Source organism: Nyctereutes procyonoides, unplaced genomic scaffold (assembly GCF_905146905.1).
Source record: "Nyctereutes procyonoides isolate TBG_1078 unplaced genomic scaffold, NYPRO_anot_genome, whole genome shotgun sequence".
Taxonomy (NCBI): Eukaryota; Metazoa; Chordata; class Mammalia; order Carnivora; family Canidae; genus Nyctereutes; species Nyctereutes procyonoides.
The window spans coordinates 16386516-16409237 of NW_026575049.1; the positions used below are offsets into that span (position 1 = coordinate 16386516).

The window sequence follows — 22722 nt, forward strand, 5'->3', positions numbered from 1 at the left end:
TATGTTCTTTATTTTTAATATATTTTCCTACAGTATTAGAAATGCTATTATCTTCTGTCTCAATTGATCCTTGAATTATTATATCATGCCATCATTTAATCCACTAGTTTATCATAAAATTTGAATTCTCATTTGAATTTTTGTAGTATTTTATGCACAGTGGAGTACAGTAATCAGCAGGGTTATGCTACCAGTTTTATGGAAGACTAAAGAATAGTTTTATCATAGTATAATATTTAGTTATATATTTATCTACAAGGGAATTTATGAAAAGAACTCTTTCATTTTCTTAATGAGACACCTCCCACAAGAAGATGAATAAGAAACAAAAAGAAGTAAGTTGATTAAGGTGCGATGTAAGTAAATTGGAAGAGAAGCTGGGAAATATAATCTTTTATAGATTATTAAAAGATAAAGAAAATTATAAGCATCAACAGAAACGTTTAGCAGCAATTCACCATTTATTTAAGTTCATTTATTGACTGCTGTTTTATTTTACTTCTTTAATAATGCTACATTTCTTTTGCTTGAGTCACTGAAGGCTCTTTTTACTTGCTTGTTTCTCAGTGTATAAATAAAAGTTTTATTATTTATTTATTTATTTATTTATTTATTTATTTATTTATTTATATTCATGATAGTCACACACACACACACAGAGAGAGAGAGAGAGAGAGAGAGAGGGGCAGAGATATAGGCAGAGGGAGAAGCAGGCTCCATGCACCGGGAGCCTGACGTGTGATTCAATCCCGCGTTTCCAGGATCGCGCCCTGAGCTAAAGGCAGGCGCTAAACCGCTGTGCCACCCAGGGATCCCTAAATAAAAGGATTTAACATGAATGAAAGTGAAATGAAAGAAATGAGTAGTGAAACCACTTTATTAATAGTCACTTCTTCTTTTGCTGTAGGATTCATATAAATGAACATGCATGTGCCATAGGTGATGGAAACCACAATCATGTGGGAAGAACAGGTAGAAAAGGCCTTTTTTCTCTGCTGGACAGATGGAAATCCGAAATTTGTTTTGATAATATAAGATAGAATTACCACATAAGGGTCAAATTGAGGGTCAGCACAGCACAGATTAAAACGAGTCTATTCCATGGGCCATGTGTCTGAACATGATATCTTCAGGAGGGAAGCAGCATCACAGAGAAAATGATCAATGAAATTGGAGTCACAGAATTTCAGATTTAGCCCCAGACTAACTGGGAAGATTATGACCAACAATCCAGGCAAACCAACAACAAAAAAATGAATTCTGCAGACTCTGCTGTTCATGATGGTTACATAATGCAGAGGCTTGCTGATGGCCACACAGTGGTCATAGGACATGGCGACCAGCAGAAAAAATTCTGTTACGGCAATGAGGTCAGTAAAAAACACTTGGATGACACAAGCATTATAGGTGATGACTTTGTCACCTGTTGCTATGTTATACAAGTACCTGGGAATACAGGTAGTTGTGAATGAGATCTCCAGGAAGGAAAAATTTTGTAAAAAAAAATGGTGCATGGGTGTTTTAAGGTGGGGATCCACAAAAGTGAGTTTGATGATGGTCAGATTGCCAGTTACACTCAGTGTGTAGGTGAGAAATAGAAAAAAAAATCAGAACTTGTAGCTTAGGATCATCTGTCAGTCCCAGGAGAATGAATGTTGTTATGCTATAGATTTTCTTCATTGACGTCTTCCTACCAACCTACGTGCTTAATAATTCAGATAGATTACTGTATAGATTCTATTGTATACTATTGAGTGTACAAAATCTTTGGAAAAAAAACTGTACAAAATCTAATTTATTTAACTATTATTTCTATATATTATTACTTTATAATTTTTTGTTTCAAGTTTTTGTTTAAGTTGTAATTAGTTAACATGTAGTAGTGTAATTTTAGCTTCAGGACTAGAATTCAGTGATTCATCACTTACATATAAAACACCCAGTGCTCATTACAAGTATCCTCCTTAATACCCATCATCCATTTAGCCTAACCCCCTCCCACACCCCTCTAGAAACCCTCAGTTTTCTATAGTTAAGAGTCTGTTTCTTGCCTTTATTTTTCTTTTCTTTCTTCTTTGCTCATGTGTTTTGTTTCTTAAATTCCAATGATTAAATATCATGTGAGTGAAATCATATGGTTTTTGTCTTTCTCTGACTGACTTATTTCATTTAGCACAATACACTTTAGCTCCATTCACATCTTTGGAAATGGCAATATTTCATTCTTTTTATGGCTAATATTCCATTATCTATATAGATATATACCACATCTTCTTTATCCATTCATCAGTGTATGGACATTTGGATTCTTCCCATGATTTGGCTATTGTTGATACTGCTGCTATAAACATGGGATGTGTGTGCCCCTTTGAATCAGTATTTTTGTATCCTTTCAGTATACTAGGTATCTACCTAGTAGTGCAATTGCTAAATCATACAGTAGTTGCTATTTTTAACGTTTTGAGGAAACTCCGTACTGTTTTCCAGAGTGGCTGCATCAGTTTGCATATATTTTTAAATCACAATACAGATGTTATTAGATTATCTACTAATATGGTGTGATTTCATGGGTAGCAAAAATGTAATCTGGCTCCCTCAAATTCTTAACTGTTCAGAACTAATTGAAAAAAAACCGCACATCATTAAAATTGTTCTTTTGGTTAACAGTTTGGTCCTTGCCCAAATGATAATACATATTTTATCATTTGAACTCTTTCTAGAGCATTAACCAGAAGGTGGAATCTCTGCTTTGGTTTTATAATAAGATTTTTTCTTTGTCTTTGTTGAGTTTTGGGTAAATGCATTTTCTCTCATGAACAATGCAAAAATTTACACACAGCTACATATAAACTTCCCTCCCTTGTCTTTCTTCTACATTTCTCTATCATTTTTGTTTACTTTCTACATTCCTCCAATAATATGCAAGCTATTATCGAAAGCACAGTATTTTAAAAATAATTTTCTTGTATTTACGCTTATGAAGTGCTTTAGTAAATTGACTTAAAAACTATACACATGATTGTTTTATGTTATCTTTTTGCCTGTTTTAATCCCTTGGATCTGTTCATTCCTTTTTCACCTCTGATTATATACTCTGTCACTGTTTTCTCTACAATTCCTACAATTTTATATAACATCTGTCACTTAATGAATACTACATTTCTGTTTTTAGTAATGGATTATTTCTAACATGTTGAATTGATTATCAAACATGCCTACTTTTTATTGGACCCCTGACCAAACATATTTTCTTGTACAAATCACACATATGTCCATTTCAATGTGGCTAAAACAGAAGTCACGATTTTCCAATTGGAATGCATCCTTCCCTCTCTTCTTGTGTGCTAACAGGCTCCATTTGTTAACATGCATTCTGTGCCAGGTATTATAAAACATTTCTTTTGTAGACTGTCACGTGTTTCTCAATTTAACTGAGTAAACCTAATTATCATTGATTCCATTTAAAGCACCACTTCTCTTGGTAAATTTCTGCAATTCTTATGGTTATTTTAGCCTACACATCTACTCCCATGCTCATATAACCAACAATGTTAATGTTAGTGGGACAATATGTTTGTTGGGATTATGTCTTTCTCAGTGTGACAGAAACAACATCTGGCACAGTTCCATATATGTTGTCAATTTCTGAATAAATTTATTATATATCCCAAATTTACCAGCACACACAGACAAAGATATTTCTTCATATTTGGACTTAAATTGTTATTGCTCTGAAACTTAATATGCTTATTAAATTTTCTGTATCACTGGCTTTGTGATGCATTCTCTCTCATGAACAAAAAAACTTTGTGTTTTTTTAGAGTATTTTTATTAATTAAGTCACTTTGCAGAGTGATCTTTAGAATTGTGACAAAAGTTATAACTGCCTTCTCTTCCTTCCTTAGTGCTTTAAAAAATGTATTTTTATCGATAATGTTTTCCATCCTCATTGTTATCCACTAACACAATATTAATCCTAGAGACCATGAGCTTTTTGATGCTGAGTTTATGCAAAAGTTGTTCTGCAGTAATCTTCTCAGGCATTAAGAAGTAATTACTTACAACTAATATTCAACAAAGCAGGAAAGACTATCCACTGGAAAAAAGACAGTCTCTTCAATAAATGGTCCTGGGAAAATTCGACAGCTACTTGCAGAAGAATTAAATTAGACCATTCTCTTACACCATTCACAAAGATAAAGTCAAAATGGATGAAAGATCTACATGTGAGACAAGATTCCATCAAAATCCTAGAGGAGAACAAAGGCAACACCCTTTTTGAACTTGGCCACAGCAACTTCTTGCAAGATACGTCTATTAAGGCAAGGGAAACAAAAGCAAAAATGAATTATTGGGACTTCATCAAGAAAAAATCTTCTGCCCAGCAAAAGAAACAGTAACAAAACTAAAAGACAACTTACAGAATGGGAAAAGAGATTTGCAAATGACCTATCAGATAAAGGACTAGTATCCAAGATCTATAAGGAACTTATGAAACTCAACAGCAAGGAAACAAACAGTCCAATCATGAAATGGGCAAAAGACATGAACAGAAATCTCACAGAGGAAGACCTAGACATGGCCAACAAGCACATGAAAAATTTCTTCACATCATTTGCCACCAGGGAAACACAGATCAAAACCACCATGATATCCCACCTCACACCAGTGAGAATGGGGAAAATTAACAAAGCAGGAAACAACAAATGTTGGAGAGGATGTGGAGAAAGGGAATCCTCTTGCACTGTTGGTGGGATGTGAACTGGTGCAGCCACTCTGGAAAACTGTGTGGAGTTTTCAAAAAGTTCAAAATAGATCTTCCCTATGACCCAGCAATTGCACTTCTGGGGATTTACCCCAAAGATACAGATGCAGTGAAACGCTGGGACACCTGCACCACGATGTTTATAGCAGCAATGTCCACAATAGCCAAACTGTGAAGGAGCCTCAGTGTCCATCGAAAGATGAATGGATAAAGAAGATGTGGTCTATGTATCCAATGGAATATTACTCAGCCATTAGAAATGGCAAATACCCACCATTTGCTTAGACGTGGATGGAACTGGAGGGTATTATGCTGAGTGAAATAAGTCAATCGGAGAAGGACAAACATTATATGGTCTCATTCTTTTGGGGAATATAAATATAATAGTGAAAGGGAATCAAAGAGAAAGGCGAGAAAATGAGTGAAAACATCAGCGAGGGTGACAAAACATGAGAAACACCTAACTCTGGGAAATGAACAAGGGGTGGTGGAATGGGAGGTGGGCGGCAGGTTGGGGTGACTGGGTGACAGGCACTGAGGGGGGGACTTGGCGAGATGAGCACTGGGTGTTATGCTATATGTTGGCGAGTTGAACTCCAATTAAAGAAAAAAAGGGAGAAAAAATAAATTAAATTAAATTAAAAAAGAAATAATTACTAAAATAGGGGCTTGAATATTTTCAATTTTTAATCAGTGTTTCAAAGTTTATTATCTCATATCATTGAGTGAAAACAATTCCCTTTTGAGCCACACTTCATTTCTTTGTAAACAATTTCTCTTCATTTTTAAAATCGTCACATCATTCATGTTATGCTTTTGCCTTTATTTTACAATTTGAGGTTGAAAGTATAGCTGATATTAGTTTGGGGATATTTTATTCATACTGAGGTAGAAGAAGAACCACATCTAGTGGCTAGCCATTATATACTGTTAAATCCACTGGGTGATAGTCACCAACCTGAGAAATAAGTGCTGACTTAAGCTCATGGTTTGAAAACTAGAGTGCTTCCAGAGAATCTGGGGACATATTCAACATATATATTAGATTAAATTTAGAAGTGAAGAATGATTGCTTCAGTCTACCTACTTCTCTCTCATCCTTTCTCCTTATCTCTCAGGCCCTGTATGCATCACTATGTAACCTTACTCAGCTCAGTATGTTATGAGCACTACTCAGTGTTCAAAATATTTTTTCTTATATTACACAGTATTATAAGATGGAATTCAATAAATTAACTGAAAGCGACATAAAACCAATGGACTTCGGTTTATCTTTCAATAAATATTTGAAAGGAGGCTGAGATTTCTAATAGATGATGTTTTTGCAGCATGACTTTGGAGATATGAAGGGAGAAATACACACACACATGCACACACAGTGGGTGTTTTTTTTTACAGTGGGTGTTTTTGAGGTTGGTGGTGATATAGCTGATGTTATTTCTGGATATTTCTTATATTATGATTCTTATTTATATATTCACCTATTTAGTATTGAAATATCTCATGTATACTCTTGGAATCTTTATAAAATAAATACATAAGCTATAACTCCTATATCTTATTTTAATACAGGCAGGTGGAATCTTTTTTTCTCAGAGAAAAATATGGCTAAAATTTCACAAAGGGCAATATTACAAATGTTGCAAAACATATTATACTTACTTCTCTGTCAGACAATCATAATTTCTTTAATTTCTTTTCTTTCTTAGTTGAAATCTTTGATGAAGATTTTCTGCACTTCTTTTAATTTTTGTTCATGCATTCACATTTATTCTCAGAGCTTCTCTAAACATGTAGGAAACACTCTGAGGTTGGTCTGTCCAACAGATTGGATTGGCTTTCTCATGAAAGGCCTAGGAAACATTATCTTGTATAATTTAATATTTAAAAGGAGAAAAAAATGATCCTCATGGCACTGTAATGCCAGAAACTCTTACCTCCTTTGAAAGAGTGGGTATTTCAATATCTCTGGAAAGGGACAGATACCAAACTTGACTTTTTTTTTCAGTTTGCTCTACCTGAAAGTAAATGAATAAACAAAAGGTCTTAGTGACAATCAAAAAGGTAAATATCAGAAGTTGTGGGTCATAATTAGTGCCAGAAGGATAAATGTTGTTAGTCTTGTATGATTTCTCATCACAGGCTTCTGACTTCAGTCCAATCTGTTTGTAAAATTGACATTAAAAATGAAAAAAGTGGCTGAATGATAAATGTGAATACACAGCCATCCTCAGCTCTAAATGAGGTGTATTACATGACTGATTGAAGAAAAGTTTTCTCAAAGTTGTTTTTACTGCACTAGCATTCTCAATTTTATAGCTTTTGTCACTTTCTCAAATTTCTTTTATCAATTAATCTTTCATGTGAATACACTAGTTTAATGCAATTTTAGCCACAGGAGTAGAAGAGAACCTATAGGTGATTTCACAGGTAGTCTAATATCCTTTCCTTGCCCAATAATTCTTCAATACTCACAAGCTGAATTAAAAATCAATGTCATCAATTTGATGTGTTTACTTGAAGTCCTGGTTCTTTATTAAATAAAAGTATAGACATTGATCATTTTGGCAGACTCTGTGTGTTTTGGGATATAACTTCATAAATCTTAGCATGGCTATGTCTAAAGAAAAATTTTAATATAAAAAAAGACTCTTGTAAATACCCACACTCTGTTCCTATCCACTAACAATCTCTGAGTATCAAAAATGAGCCTGATTCCCACTTTTGTTCATTCTTAGTGGAGCACAATGTTTTGATGCACTAATATAACTAATATATCTCAAGGGAACTTGGTAAAAATTCAAAGGTCCAGGCTCCATCTTGCTTTAATAAGCCTTAGCGTTTAGGTACTTTATCACTCTGGGTGATTCTGAAGCATATCAAAGCTTGAGAACTATTCGTCTTGAGTAATTAAGCTGTGCATACGAAAATAAGAGAACTACTGTTGCTTATCATCACATTATGACTTGGTAAAGTTGAAATGCTTCTAATTGCCTTACTATCTAGGTTACTGAAATTTTAATCAGATTTAAAATAACAAATCCTTCCCTAAAGCCTCTATCACATTCACCTCACTGTTTTTGCTTCTTATTTGTCAAATCATTCTCTAAAACTTAACCAGTTCTCGTCTGTTTTGTGCATCAACATTGTAATGAAAGTACTTTTGTTTTGTTTTAAGATTTATTTATTTTTATCTTGGGGCATTGGGGGGAGGTGCAAGAGGGACTCAAGTGGACTCTGTACTGAGCACGGAGCTGATGCAGGGCTCCATCTCATAACCTGAGATTATGACCTGAGCTGAAACCAAGAGTTGGTCACTTAATGACTGCCATCCAGGTGCTCTGAAAGTGCTTTTAGAAAGATCATCTGTATTGGCCTTTTATGTAAGTAAAATGTACTCTCTTTGTTAGGCTCAACTGCATACATTTACCATTTGTGCTTTTCAACCAGAGCAGTTGACTCAATGCTTGAAATTTCTGCCTAGCTGCATTTTCAGCATGCTTCCTTTTTCTCTTCATCTGGTACTATTGTTAAGTATATAGTCTCTATATATGTATTATTGTTTATTGTATTGTGTTTATATGTATTATATGTGTTTATAACATGTGTTTATATGTATTATGTACTATTGTTAAATACATTTGTTAAGTACTATTTATTTAGTATAAATATATGTTTAGTAATATATACTATGACTCTAGTATTAACATTTTACATTTATAAATATTTTTAATAGTAAATATAACAGAGAAGACCGCTTAAGAGTTCATAGTTTAAATAATACTGAAGAAACATGAATATGGGCACGCCCTGTTTTATTGTGCTTCTTGGATACTGAGGGTTTGTTTGTTTTTTTTACACATTGAAGGTTTGTGGCAACCCCCCCTCAAGCAAGTCTAACATTACTATTTTTCCACCAGCATTTGCGCACTTCATGCCTTTTTGGCACATTTTAATGATTCTCACTATATTGCAAGGTTTTAATTATTATAGTATTTGTTATGGTGATCTGTGACCCTTCATGTTACCTGTTGTGATTGTTTTGGGGTACCATGAGCCATGCCCATAGAAGATGGAGTATGTAATTGATAAATGTTCTGTGTGTTCTGACCGCTCCACCCACTGGCCATTCCCCCATCTCTCTCCCTCTCCTCTAGCCTCCCTAGTCTCTGAGACAAAATATTGAAATAGGTCAGTTACCCGCCCTACAATGGCCTTGAGGTGTTCAAGTACAAGGAAGAGTCACAGGTCTTTCACTATGAATCAAAGGCTAGAAATGATTAAGCCAAGCGAGAAAGGCAGGTCCAAAGCCAAGACAAGCTGCAAGCTAAGCCTCTTGCACCAAACATTTAATCAAGGTGTGATTGCAAAGGAAAAGTTCTTGAAGGAACTTAAGAATTATGTTGAATCTACTTTGTGCTCTAAAAATGGAACAACAAAGCCTGGATGGTTTGCTGAATATTTTGAACCTAGTATTGAGACCTGGTGCTCCAAAAAAAAAAAAAAAAAAGATTCCTTTCAAAATATTACTACTTGTTGACAGTGCATCTGGTCACTCAAGAGCTTTGATGGAGATTTACAATAAGATTAATGTTATTTTCATGCCTACTACCACAACATCCATTTTGTACCCATGAATCATGGAGTAATTTTAACTTTCTAGTCTTATTAATTATTTAAGAAATACATCTCACAAGGCTTGAGATGCCATATAAAATGATTCTTCTGATGGACCTGGGCAAATTGAAAACATCTGGAAAGGATTCACCATTCTAGATGCCATTAAGAACATTTGTGATTCATGGGAAGAGGTCAAAATAGCAACATGAACAAGAGTTTGGATAAAGTTGATTCTGATCCTAATATAGGTCTTTGAGGGCTATGAGACTTCAGCAGAGGCAGTAACTATAGTTGTGGAAGTAACAAGAGAACAAGAATTAGAAGTAGAGCCTGCAGATGTAACTAAGTTGCTACAATCTCACTAATGGATGAAAAGTTGTTCCTATGCATGAGTAAAGAAACTGGTTTCTTGAGACGGCATCAACTCTTGGCAAAGATGCTGTGGAGATAGTTGAAATGATAACAAAGGATTTAGAATATTACATAAACTTAGTTGATAAAGCAGTGGCAGAGTTTGAGAGGACTGACTCTAGTTTTGAAAGTTATATTGTGGGTAAAGTGCTATCATGCAGCATCACACACAACAGAGAATTGTTTGTGAAAAGAATTAATTGATGTGGCAAACTTCACTGTTGTCTTATCTTAAGGAATTGTGCAGCCATTAGCAACCACCACACATCAGTTAGCAGCTATCCACATTAAGGAAAAACCCTCTACCAGCAAAAAGATTATAACTCATTGCTTTTTATTAAAGCAATAAAATGTTTTTTATTTAAAATTTTAAGGATTTATTTATTTATTTATTTGAGAGAGAGAGAGAGAGAGCTGGGGGGAGGAGCAGAGGGAGAGGGAGAGAGAGAGAGAGAGAGAATCTCAAGCAGACTCCCCACTGAACAGAGCCCAATGTGGGGCTCAATCCCACAACCCTGAGATCATGACCTGACCTGAAATCAAGTCAGACACTTTAATGACTGAGGCTCCCAAGTGCCCTTATTTATTTATTAAAAGATATTTTTATTTGAGGATAGGTCACACACAATATTACATTGGTTTGCTGTACAACATAGTAATTCAGTTATTTGAAATTCTTTGCATCAACAAATATTATATATTTGGTTGTTTCTCTGATCTGATTACTTACATATCAGCTAACAGGTATTTCCTATCTTCAATCGTTGCATACTTTGTCTTTGTCCAACATTACTGAATTAAAGCATTTGCTTTAGAGGCCTCAGTTAGATGGTTACATGAAATTTCACTTGGTTGCTTTAAAATGTTTTCTTATTAATAATTAAGACAGGCAAGTATCAGCTCCCACTTTGTACCTAGTCCCATAGTTTAGCCTGAAGAATATATAAAAGCAAAATGAGAGTAAGAACAGGTTACATGGTTTGTATAAAGGTTAATTGCAGCTCCCAACACCTGGTTAAGAGACACAAAGGGACAACACAACATTTCCAATGGTGGTATAGAAAGGAATTATTTCTTTCTTTTTAGATTTTATTTATTTATTCATGAGAGACAAACACAAAGAGAGAGGCAGAGACATAGGCAGAGGGAGAAGCAGGCTCCATGCCAGGAGCCCGACGCAGGACTCGATCCCAGGACCCCAGGATCACACCCTGGGCTGAAGGCAGCGCTAAACTGCTGAGCCATCCAGGCTGCCCAGAAAGGAATTGTTTCTGATGCCCAGACATATACACTCAATTCCCATCACCACAATCACAGATAAGCACCTCATTCTGAGCACCTCATTCAGCTTGTAGGTACTGAAGATGGTATCTCTTCTTCAAAAAATACCACCATTTTCTCCCAGTCCTTAATATTTCACATTATTTAAGATCATGAGACTGACATTGATATTAAGATACAGAGATTAAAAATTGAGCTTACATTAAATTGTGAATGACTCTTACAGAGCAGGGTCACTCACTGATAAAATGACAGCAAATAAATCTTTCAATGGAGATAAAATTTACACATTTTATGCATAGATTTTGTTTACTTATTTATTTTTGTATAGTTTTTGCTTAAAATGAGGGTGAGATTGTGGCAGAGGATGCTTAGAAGTGTCTCTCCAAATGCTATGACACGTAGATGATCTTCATTGTATTGATACATAAAAACAGACTGGCAGTGACTCATAGATTTATCACTCATACTGAAAAGCCACACTTAATAAACGGTTGTGGAAACCTTTCATAAATTATTAAAATAACACACTGTATCTGTTATTTTGTTTTAGACACTTTCCCCAGAGAAAACATTATTCTGGAGTTCATAAAAGGGGAAAAATGACAAAAAATATACTTTTCTGATAATCATGATCTCAGATGCTTACTGAACCCCAAGTTACAAAGGGTAAAAAATCATCCAGGAATTTCTTATCATGGAGATAGTTTAGTGGCCTCTGATAGCTCATTCTGGGAATACAAATCCACACAGAGAGCTCAGCAATTGCAGGTTTCACTCATGGTCCACCAACCACACAAGATGAAAAAATTTCAGCAGAAACCCTGCCTTCTTGTGAGCCCAGGAAACATTTTCTTTATCCTGTTAACTACAAAGCTTATACTAGTTTTTTTTGGTTTTTGTTTTTTTGTTTTTTTGCTTATATAAATGAGTAGATTAAGATCTCTGTTTCTGTAAAAATTAGCATTCTAATATTTCTAGTACAGGAAAATATTTCAAAATTGACAAAATTGACCCAATTTTCATTTAAGTGAAATAAACACATAATGTCCTTGGTGGTTCTGTCCTTTACATTACTAATGAGTCTCTTGTGTAAGACTTTGGGAATATAGAGTGGAACAAACAAAACTGGGGGAAATGTCCTGAGACACATAAAAATAACACTGACATCAGAAGTAGACCAAGTACACAATAATAAGTACAAGGTTACAGGGGAAAAGGAGAAACTTTCTTTTCTTTCATTTCAACATCATTTTAAGTATTTGTAAGATGATAGGGACAATTTTTCTAATTTGTTAATTCTGTAAAATGTATAATTAATGCTTAGTATAAATATAACTATTCACATAATAAGAAAAAAGAAATCTTTTAACAAGAGAAAAGACAACGCAATTCCTGTTGGTGATTTCATGGGCCTTTGTATTTCTGTTTTTATTATTAACTGATTATTTTTGTATGCATTTGTCTGAGTTTTTTCCTGATTTGTTAGGAATAATTGTCAAATAAAATTGTATATAATGACTTAACGAGGATTTAATACACATATACATTGTGAGTTGGCTACCACAATCAAGTTAATTAACACTTCCATCATGTTACATGTATATAATTTTTTATTTTGTGGTGAGAATGTTTAAGATCTCTCAGCCAATTTCAAGTACATGATTTGTATTTCAACTATTATCCATACTGTACTTAGAGCCTCACAGCTTATCCATTCCCTTTAAAATAAATACGTTGAATTCTATTTCATATAACTCATAGATTTCCATTTCTTTGGTCTCAGTAATTGGAAAATCATTGTGCTCTCTTGATGGTGTCATCTTGCTTTTCCTTTCCATCTTTCTACTGGCTTTGCGCTGATGTCTACAAATTTGAGGGAGCAGTTGCCTCTTGGAGTCTTTTAAGATGGGCTTTGTTGTGAAAAGACTTGCATCTCCAAATGACTGGGAAGGTCCCCGCTGGGTGGGGTGTACTGTTTCCACTACCAGGGAGGGTACAGCCATTCCCCCGTGGGCTGAGCACAGAGCAGTGCAGTCTAGTCATAGCTGCACCTTAGGTCCCAGGGTGTGAGGTGCAGACAGGTAACAGCCTTGCCTTAGCAGTGGTGGGTCAAAGCTGTGACCAAGGACCTGAATTAATGACAGACCTTCAGAGAAATACACTTTCAAAGAGTAAGACAAAAAAAGATCAATTATTAGGATGTCGCTGAAGAATTACCAGTGAAATATCAATCATAATGTGTGAGAAAACTACTTTAGCTCAATATGTACATCTTAAAATGCTCATTCAGATTTATTCAACTTATCCTAGCTTGTAAGAGTTTCAAGTATAGTGACCATTGTGTTTTAGAATGGCAAATCTTTATATAGGGGGCTAAAATTTACTCCCTCAGTTAAGCTTAGGGAATCTGAAAGAGATTGAGGGACTGACATCTACTTACACAACCCCTTGTAGAGTATTTTGAAGATATATTTCTGATACAGTTACATTACTCCTACCAATGTACATGAAAGGTCAAGAAAAGCAAAATATTACATAGACATAATATGTTCTATAATGCCTCCATGCAATGGACTCCGTGAAAATTGTAAAGGGCAACTTAAACACTGTTTATTCAAAAAAGGTGATTGACAAAAGTCTAGAATCGTATTTATATAATTTTTTATTTATTTATGATAGTCACAGAGAGAGAGAGAGCCAGAGACACAGGCAGAGGGAGAAGCAGGCTCCATGCACCAGGAGCCTGATGTGGGATTCGACCCCGGGTCTCCAGGATCGGTCCCTGGGCCAAAGGCAGGCGCCAAACCGCTGTGCCACCCAGGGATCCCTAGAATTTTATTTAAATAATTGTCTCCTCACAGTGAATGTGAAAGGAAGTAATTTAAGCACTTAGCTCGAGGTGTTTATAGGACCAGAAGATGTGAAAGGGAGGTGGGTAGTATTATAACTTACAAGTTTGTATACATTGTTTGTAGTACTATTTACCTCATATGGTTGTTTTGGGCTATATTTGAATTTATGGGTATCTGAGGAGGAAGATGACAATAGTCAAGATATAATTTCCATAGTATTAAATTTAACAGTATATACTTCTTTTTTTAATAAATTAATTTTTATTGGTGTTCAATTTACCAACATACAGAATATAACACCCAGTGCTCATCCCATCAAGTGTCCCCTCAGTGCCCGTCACCCATTCACCCCCACCCCCCGCCCTCCTCCCCTTCCACCACCCCTAGTTCGTTTCCCAGAGTTAGGAGTCTTTATGTTCTGTCTCCCTTTCTGATATTTCCCACACATTTCTTCTCCCTTCCCTTATATTCCCTTTCACTATTATTCATATTCCCCAAATGAATTGAGAACATACACTGTCCTCCACCGATTGACTTACTTCACTCAGCATAATACCCTCCAGTTCCATCCATGTTGAAGCAAATGGTGGGTATTTGTCGTTTCTAATGGCTGAGGAATATTCCATTGTATACATAAACCACATCTTCTTTATCCATTCATCTTTCAATGGACACCGAGGCTCCTTCCACAGTTTGTCTATTGTGGACATTGCTGCTAGAAACATTGGGGTGCAGGTGTCCCGGTGTTTCATTGCATCTGAATCTTTGGGGTAAATCCCTAACAGTGCAATTCCTGGGTCGTAGGGCAGGTCTATTTTTAACAGTATATACTTCTAATAATACTTTCATCCATTTAGCCAAAATAAATGTAACTGTGAATGTAGTCCCCTTACTTAACATAGCAGGGATAGTTCTGCAATATTTTACCTGTCAAATCTGGTGACAACTGAGTTGAGTGGGGCAGAGAAGAAGCTTTATCAAGTTTGCTGTGGTTGGGGATCCCTGGGTGGCTCAGCGGTTTAGTGCCTGCCTTCGGCCCAGGGCGTGATCCTGGAGACCCAGGATCGAGGCCCACATCAGGCTCCCTGCATGGAGCATGCTTTTCCCTCTGCCTGTGTCTCTGCCTCTCTCTCTCTCTCTCTCTCTCTCTCTCTCTGTGTGTGTGTGTGTCTTTCATAAATACATTTAAAATCTTAAAACAAAAAGTTTGCTGTGGTTGCCTGTGCATTGGATGAAGACTATAGCTGAGATGGAAAATCAACATCATTCATCACCAGTCTGAAGCTTACAGTCATTGAAACCTGGGAATCTGATTGGTAGATGGGAAAAAAGAGGGCTGGTGAATCACATATTAGATGTTTTATAGACCAGGTCTAAAAATGGTGCACATCACTTCCACAACCATTCTGTTAACTATAACATAGGCTATATAGTCACACCTAACAGTGTAGAAATATGCCAACACCCCCACCCCCCTAACCCAAAAACGTGGTTTCCTGTGTTTCCAGTGATAACAAGCAACATATTTAGCAAATATCAATTTCTGTCAGAATTTAAGAGTAAATATACGCAGAGTTTAATTTTAGTGGAGAATAAACAGTGGAATAGGGTTCACATTAAGCTGTTTAAAAAGAAAGTGAGAGTGTCAGTATGACTGGAGAAGCTTCAGGTTTTGTGCCTTTCCATCCTTCCTTTCAGTTAGATTCATTGACTCATTTCTCCTTTACATCTTTGATAGGAATGCAATTTTTTTAATTGAATCATGAAAAGCTTTCTTCACTTGCTTGTTTCTCAGTGTGTAAATAAAGGGATTCAACATTGGTGAGATAGAAGTAATAAGGAGTGAAATCCCTTTATTAATAGCTACCTCATCCTTGGCTGAAGGTTTGACATAAATGAAGATACAGCTACCATAAGTAATGGAAACAACAATCATGTGGGAAGAACAAGTGGAAAAGGCCTTTTTCCTTTGCTGAGCAGAGGGAAACCTTAGAATGGTCCCGATAATATAAATGTAAGAAAGAACTACACACATGAGAGTGATGATGAATGTCAACACAGCACAGACTATAACCATCTGTTCTATCAACCATGTGTCTGAGCAAGAGATCTTCAGGATAGGAGATGCATCACAACAAAAATGATCAATGATGTTTGAATCACAGAATTCCAAGCCCAAACCTAGACTAATTGGTGGGAGAATGATGATCAGTGCTGCTACCCAACAGAAGACAATGAAGTTCTTGCAGACTCTTCTGCTCATGATGGTCATGTAATGCAGGGGTTTGCAGATGGCCACATAGCGATCATAGGACATAGTGGCCAAGAGAAAAAATTCTGTTACTGCAAAGAGGTCTGTAAACAACAGTTGACTGACACAAGCATTATAGGTAATGGATTTGTCCCCCGATGATATGCTATATAAAAATCTGGGGACACAAGCAGTTGTGAATGAAATTTCTAGGAAGGAGAAATTTTGGAGGAAAATATACATTGGTGTTTTAAGGTGGGAATCAATCAGAGTGAGGATGATGATGGTTAGGTTTCCAGATACATTCAACATGTAGGAAAGAAACAGAAACATAAAAAGCAAAATTTTTAGTTGAGGGTCCTCTGTGAGTCCCAGCAAGATGAAAGTTGTTAGTGCTGTTTGGTTTCTCATCCTTGACTATTGTCTTTTGCCCAATCTGCTTGAAACAATAAGGGAGACTATATGAAGAACTCAAAGTCCTGGCCAGCTTCTAACTTCAAGTAAATCTGAGTGATCCTATATAACTGGTTAATGGAGAAGTTACCATAAAACAAATGACGATAAATACCTTTTTGTATCACACAAACTGACTCTTCACATTTGAATCACCTATGTCCTACTCCTGCTTCTAATAAATCTACAACTTATCGTCTTATAAACATCATTGAAAAAGAGTCCTATCTTCATAAGTTGCTTTTGAATCAATAGTTCTGCCCTCTTCAATTTTCTATGTGTAGACAGTTTCTAGCAGAGAAAACTAAGAAAAATTAACAATGGTATTTGGTAAGATAATTCCAGTATTAAAGTTTACATGTATATTAGTTATTAAAAAGGCAACGAACACTTATCACATAGGTTATCCTGTGTCAGCTTATATAGTTCATTTTCTTGGGACTTTAAGACATTTTTGTTGGGGAAAAATACATTTTATTGGATGTATTTTTTAAAGATTCATTTAAATGTGTTAGCAGTCCAATTTTTTTCAGATTTTCACCATATGACTTTTACTTCAAACTTACACATTTAATATTGTAATATTTACATTTGGTTGTATTTTCTTTCTACTTTTAGAATAGAATATCTATATGATATATTTCGATGCTTCCTTGAATATCCTTGTGCTAAGAAGAATTTCTCCCGAGCTTGCAAGCTGAGATCTGGGATTGTACTGTCTCACTCAGTACATTCTTATAGATTTCTTTGAGAGTAAAATACTCTAATTGGCTGCTACCATTTCTTATTCTCCAGATCTTGAGAACTTCCCTCTCTGCCTTTTCCCATCAAAGGGTCCTCAGTAAGGATAGATTCTTGATATTAAAATTCTAAACTGAATTTCCATTTGACAATGGAAACACATTTGACAATGATATATTGCTCCTTGTGTGTATTGCATAGCAATGTGTTGGATTAAAAATTTATTACAGAGAAGTAAGGGAAAAATAGGAGTATGTTTATAGAGTTGAAGAGTCAAATCCTTGTTTTTTTTGTTTGTTTGTTTGTTTTTGGCTAGCTTTGTTTCAGTTTGAATATAATCGACCATCTAATTATAAATGACATTTAGCAATGTCAGACTTAAGAAGTTTTAGCTATTTCTTAATTATACTTTCACATTTTCACCTACATGATAATTGTCTCCTCTGTCCTATTAACCATTTGTACATCAACTCATCTAATTTTTGCACCATTTAAACTACTCTAGCCAAGGTCACCACTAGCCTCCCCTTGTTTCACTCATTAAACACAATTCGGTCTTCATTTAATTCAAATTCTGCTGCATATGAGACTATAAACTGTTAACTTGTGAAACTCTTTATAGCTTCATTCTCACTGTCTCACATTTCCTTGAACTTCTTCCTACTGCTTTGTCTCTTTCATTCTCTTTTGTGGCTTTTCTTTTTCTAATCCCTATGGTTGTTGATCCATCTGAAATCTCTTCTCTAGAAAATCCTTTCTTTTGCTCTCCCTTATAAATGAGGGGATTCTTATAAATAAGATGACTTCAAATAGGCTAATTCCCAAATTTATATCTACAGAGAAAAATACATCTTACAGTGTTCTGATTTCAACATTCATCTTATTTCTTGGGCATCTAGATCAGACTTAGAGGGTTTGAATTTACACTTTTTTCCTTTCTGAATGTCTTTGAAAAATTTGCTTAACTTCTTTATCTTGTGCTTTTATCATGTGCAAAATTCAGGTAAAAATAATATTTACATCTTGAGGTTATAGTGATAAATTTAGATAGTATAGATAAAGCATATACAGCTGCATTTGGAATATGGCAGAACACTCATTACTATTAGCTACACTGAACATTCTTATTTTGTTATCTTATTATTTCCTACTGAGAGTCCTGTAGATGTGCACAGTTACTTCTTGGTATAAATATATATTGATTGATAAGTACGATGTTTTGGGGCAGATAGATCACTTCTGTTTGTCCCTCCTGTTTCTATGACTACTCATAAATTAAATAAAAACATATTTATTGAGAACCTATTATATGATTGTATTGCCGTAGATACTAAGGATTAAAAAAAGTGAAGAGATGCTGACTCACCTCTAACCGATGTGTGTATTAAATATTTCCAGTAAATCCAATCCCTTAAAATTTTTCTAAAACAAATTAACATTATAAATAACTATTTGCTTTTTCAGAGATTTCTGAGTTAATTTATTGCCTTCTCATATTTAAGTAGATCAGTCTGATATTTTGCAGAGGCCAAAGAACTAGAATGTTGAATGAAGAAAGAAACTGAAGTTACCAAATTAGAATATACTTACTCTCATGGAAAGTAATCATGGCTTTAGGTGACTGTGTAAGCCTGATGGTTCCAATGATAAAACTGGAAGTGTTAGTGGCATCAAGTATATGCACAAATGCCTCTCTCCTGGGCACACACACGGCCAATGTTTTACTACAGATTGTGTTCTCTGGGTTGCCAACAAACTCTCATTGAGGATCTATTCCACTTCAAGCCTAGGAAAAAAATTCTTAAATAGCAAACCTGATAAAAACCTGTCATTTATTTTAAACGATGAGCAATGTAAGGTGAATTTTAGAAGAGTTTGGCAGATGATTTCTGATTTCTCTGGGCAAAGATACACTTTTATCCAGTGAAGTTACATGAATGTTTTATTATCTCAGACTGTTGTTGGATGTGCAGGGGCTCTCTATATTGATAAAGAAAGGGTCCTCTGTGACCAAAGTTTGAACATGACTAATTCTTCTAACATGTCTTGCATTTAGGCAAGTGCATCTAATAGAGGAAGCAGTGGGAATCATGTCCTTGGAGAAAATAAGGTGCAATAATTTTAATACACACATTCTGAGGGCAAAACAGTAATTTTCTGATGAAAAGCTATTTCTGGCTACTCTTTGGCCCATAGATAAAATATTAACAAAAGACAGCAAAATTGCTTTCTGTCTATACTTCCAGTGGAAAATGGAAATATACTTGAAAATAGTATACATACAATTTCTGAGTCAATAACTATGAATATATTTTCATGGTAAAAATATAGATTTTTATCTCATTTTTTTTCTGCATTGTACTCTTTTTATGGACAAGCCATATTGGATAAAGCTTCCCATGTTTAACTATTATAAAATTATATATTTAAAATCTTTTTTATATAAATGTCATCTATTTCCTTAGTATAAATTATCAGAGGAGGAATTTCTGAGGCAAAGGCCAGTTATATTTTAGAATTTTGAAGTGTATTGCCACACTTTACTTCCAATGTGTAATGCCACATAATATTCACAAAAGTGGTTGGGCTCCTCACCACTGCTGGAATTGTGAAGGAATCCCACACTTATTCTTTGCTTGATTTCCAAGTCAGTTAGATATATGGATATTAAAATTCCAGTTTTAGGGATGCCTGGGTGGCTCAGTGGTTGAGCGTCTGCCTTCAGCCCAGGGCGTGATCCCAGGGTCCTGGGATTGAGTCCCACATTGGGCTCCCTGCCGGAACCCTGCTGTGTCTCTGCCTTTCTCTGTGTTTCTCTCATAAATAAATAAATAAAATATTTAAAAATTAAATTCCAGTTTTATTATGGATAGAATTATTGAACACATGGCTTTGTACATCCCGATAAGAAATTCCTGAGTTAGTCATATATATCAGATAGACAGTGCTAGATCCAAATCTACTCCATCAACCAGGGGGGAATCTTTTATTGGTGACTTCAAGCAGTCTGAAATCTAGCTGTAGAAAAGACAACATAAAAGGGGAAAGGGCTAGCTAGCATACCCAGGTCCTTGTTCAAAATCTATCCATCAGATAAGTCTTTTCAACCAGTGGAAGGCTAGATAGGGGAGAGACCAGGAAAATTGCACAAAAGAATTATTTTAAAAATCTTCAAAACTTAGAGAAACAAAGCAGGAGAATGACTGCCCATCTTTATAATGTAACTATTTTACAGATTCACCCAAAAATTATTAGGAAAATACACAGGAAGTAGACTTTATTATTTACTTGTTTGCTTAAAGACCACACACCTTGAAGTGACACATTAACTGTTCAGCAGAAAAGCTATCCTAAATATTACAGTTTTATGGCACTATAGGATATTAGTCTTTTATTGTATAGTGTTTATCCCTTGAATTCTCTTTTGAATAGCCTTACCATCTTATTGGCTTAACTGTTGAATAAAATATTTTAGCATGTGTTTGTTGAACAATTGTATGAATTGTGTAATTGTTTTTACTTTTTGAAAATTATTAATAAGGGAATGTACCTCCACATGGAGAGAAGTACGAAGAGTAGGGAGTATATATTTCTTCCTAATATTCACATATTCACAATATTTCTAAGATTTTCTCTTAACTAATTGGCTTAATATTAAGCTTATGGTAGCAAAGCATGTGCTTATACCCCTTAAGAGAGATATCAGTTCTCTTTAAGGCAGAACAATCTACCTTCCTAGTTTTACTTTCCCAATGCCAATTCCTTTGAATATCTTTCCAGGACTGTGTTGGACATTTCAGAATTTACTCCGAATCAGAGAACTGGATAAATAGGTGAGCAAGGCCATTCTAAACGTATAACTGAAAATGTACCTTCTAATATTTTTCCACTGTCGAGTACTTAGATGTGTTATCTAACACAGGCAACCTAATATCGAATGACGTTATAGATATGTTAAAAATTCTTATATTATATAGATACAGAGTTTTTAGAGAATAGTTCTAGAAAATTTATTCATGAAATAAAGTGCTCTAGACTCCTCAAGTTTTGTTTATTCTTTTTTAAACAGTTTTATTGAAGTATAACTGATATACAAAAACTGCATATATTTAATGTATACAAGTTGATGAATTTGTACCTATGCACATATCTGTGAAACCATCACCACAATCAAGATAATTAACATACCCATCACCTGTATTTTAAGTACAGGATACTTGATGTTTGGATGGAATTCAGATTTTTTTTTTCAAAACTAAAGGCTGAGCTGTAATCCTCTAACTTATATTAATTCCTTCAGGGATTTAAAAGATGTAAGAGTCTAATTTGCCAATTTTCAGAGATTCCAAAGTGCTAAGAAAGCCAATGAATTTATTATGTCACTCTTTTTATTCCTTATGCTGGCATATAGGAAATTACTAAAACAACCGCAATTTTTTGTAGCGGTTATCCCAGGATGTGAATTTTTCCTAAATATTTGTTGTTTTTAAAATTCTCCACATATTTTAATCCTGCAATATATTTTTATTATTGTTTTTATACAATGTGTATTTAACTTTCCACCTTATTTTCTTTCTTATTATGTACTTAATGAAGTACTCATGACATTCTCAAGGATACACATCATTATTTTTCTTAGTTATAAAGAGCACTTTGTTATTTTTTCTTTTAGTGCAGGTATACTGATGATGAATTCACTTAGTGTTTGTTTTTCTGGAAAATTTTCTTTCTTTTTTTTCTGGAAAATTTTCTATGCCATTTCTTTTTTAAAAAAATATTTTATTTATTTATTCACGAGAGGGAGAAGCAGGCTCCATGCAGGGAGCCAATGTGGGACTTGATCCCAGGACCCCAGGATCACAACCTGAGCCTACCACTAAGCCACTCAAGTGCCCCTCATTGTTTCATCTTTAATAATTTACTGATGCATAACAAATTTACAAAAAATGTACACAATTATTTTTTACTGGTTAATTAATCTTTACAAAGATATACAACCCTATAACCACTACCCAGATAAATATATAGAATATTACCAGCAATCAAAACAAGTCTCTATTACCCTCTGTCAGTCAAGATTCAACCAAAGTAGCTATTGTCCTAACTTTATGTGTATAATTTTTGGCAATATACGTTTTCATTTTTCTTAGATATATAACTAGGAGAGCAATTACTAAGACATGATAACTATGTTTATATAAAACTGCCAGAATATTTTCTTAAGTGGTTATATACCATTTCACATGTATATCAGCAATATATGATACTTCCAGTTGCTCTCCATCCTTGTCATGATTTATGTTGTCAGCTTACATTTTAATTGTAGCCATTCTAGTGAGCGTGTG

General features: G+C 34.9%; 1 protein-coding gene and 1 pseudogene across 1 annotated transcript; both read right to left on the minus strand.

The window, feature by feature from the left end:
• Positions 1–495: 495 nt before the first annotated feature.
• Positions 496–1680, minus strand: LOC129512118 (olfactory receptor 6C2-like; annotated as a pseudogene).
• A 13975-nt stretch (positions 1681–15655) lies between these two features.
• Positions 15656–16594, minus strand: LOC129511645 (olfactory receptor 6C68-like). The gene has a single exon (XM_055328518.1). It carries the CDS (start codon positions 16592–16594, stop codon positions 15656–15658), a length of 939 nt encoding a protein of 312 aa, XP_055184493.1.
• Between the last annotated feature and the right edge of the window lie 6128 nt (positions 16595–22722).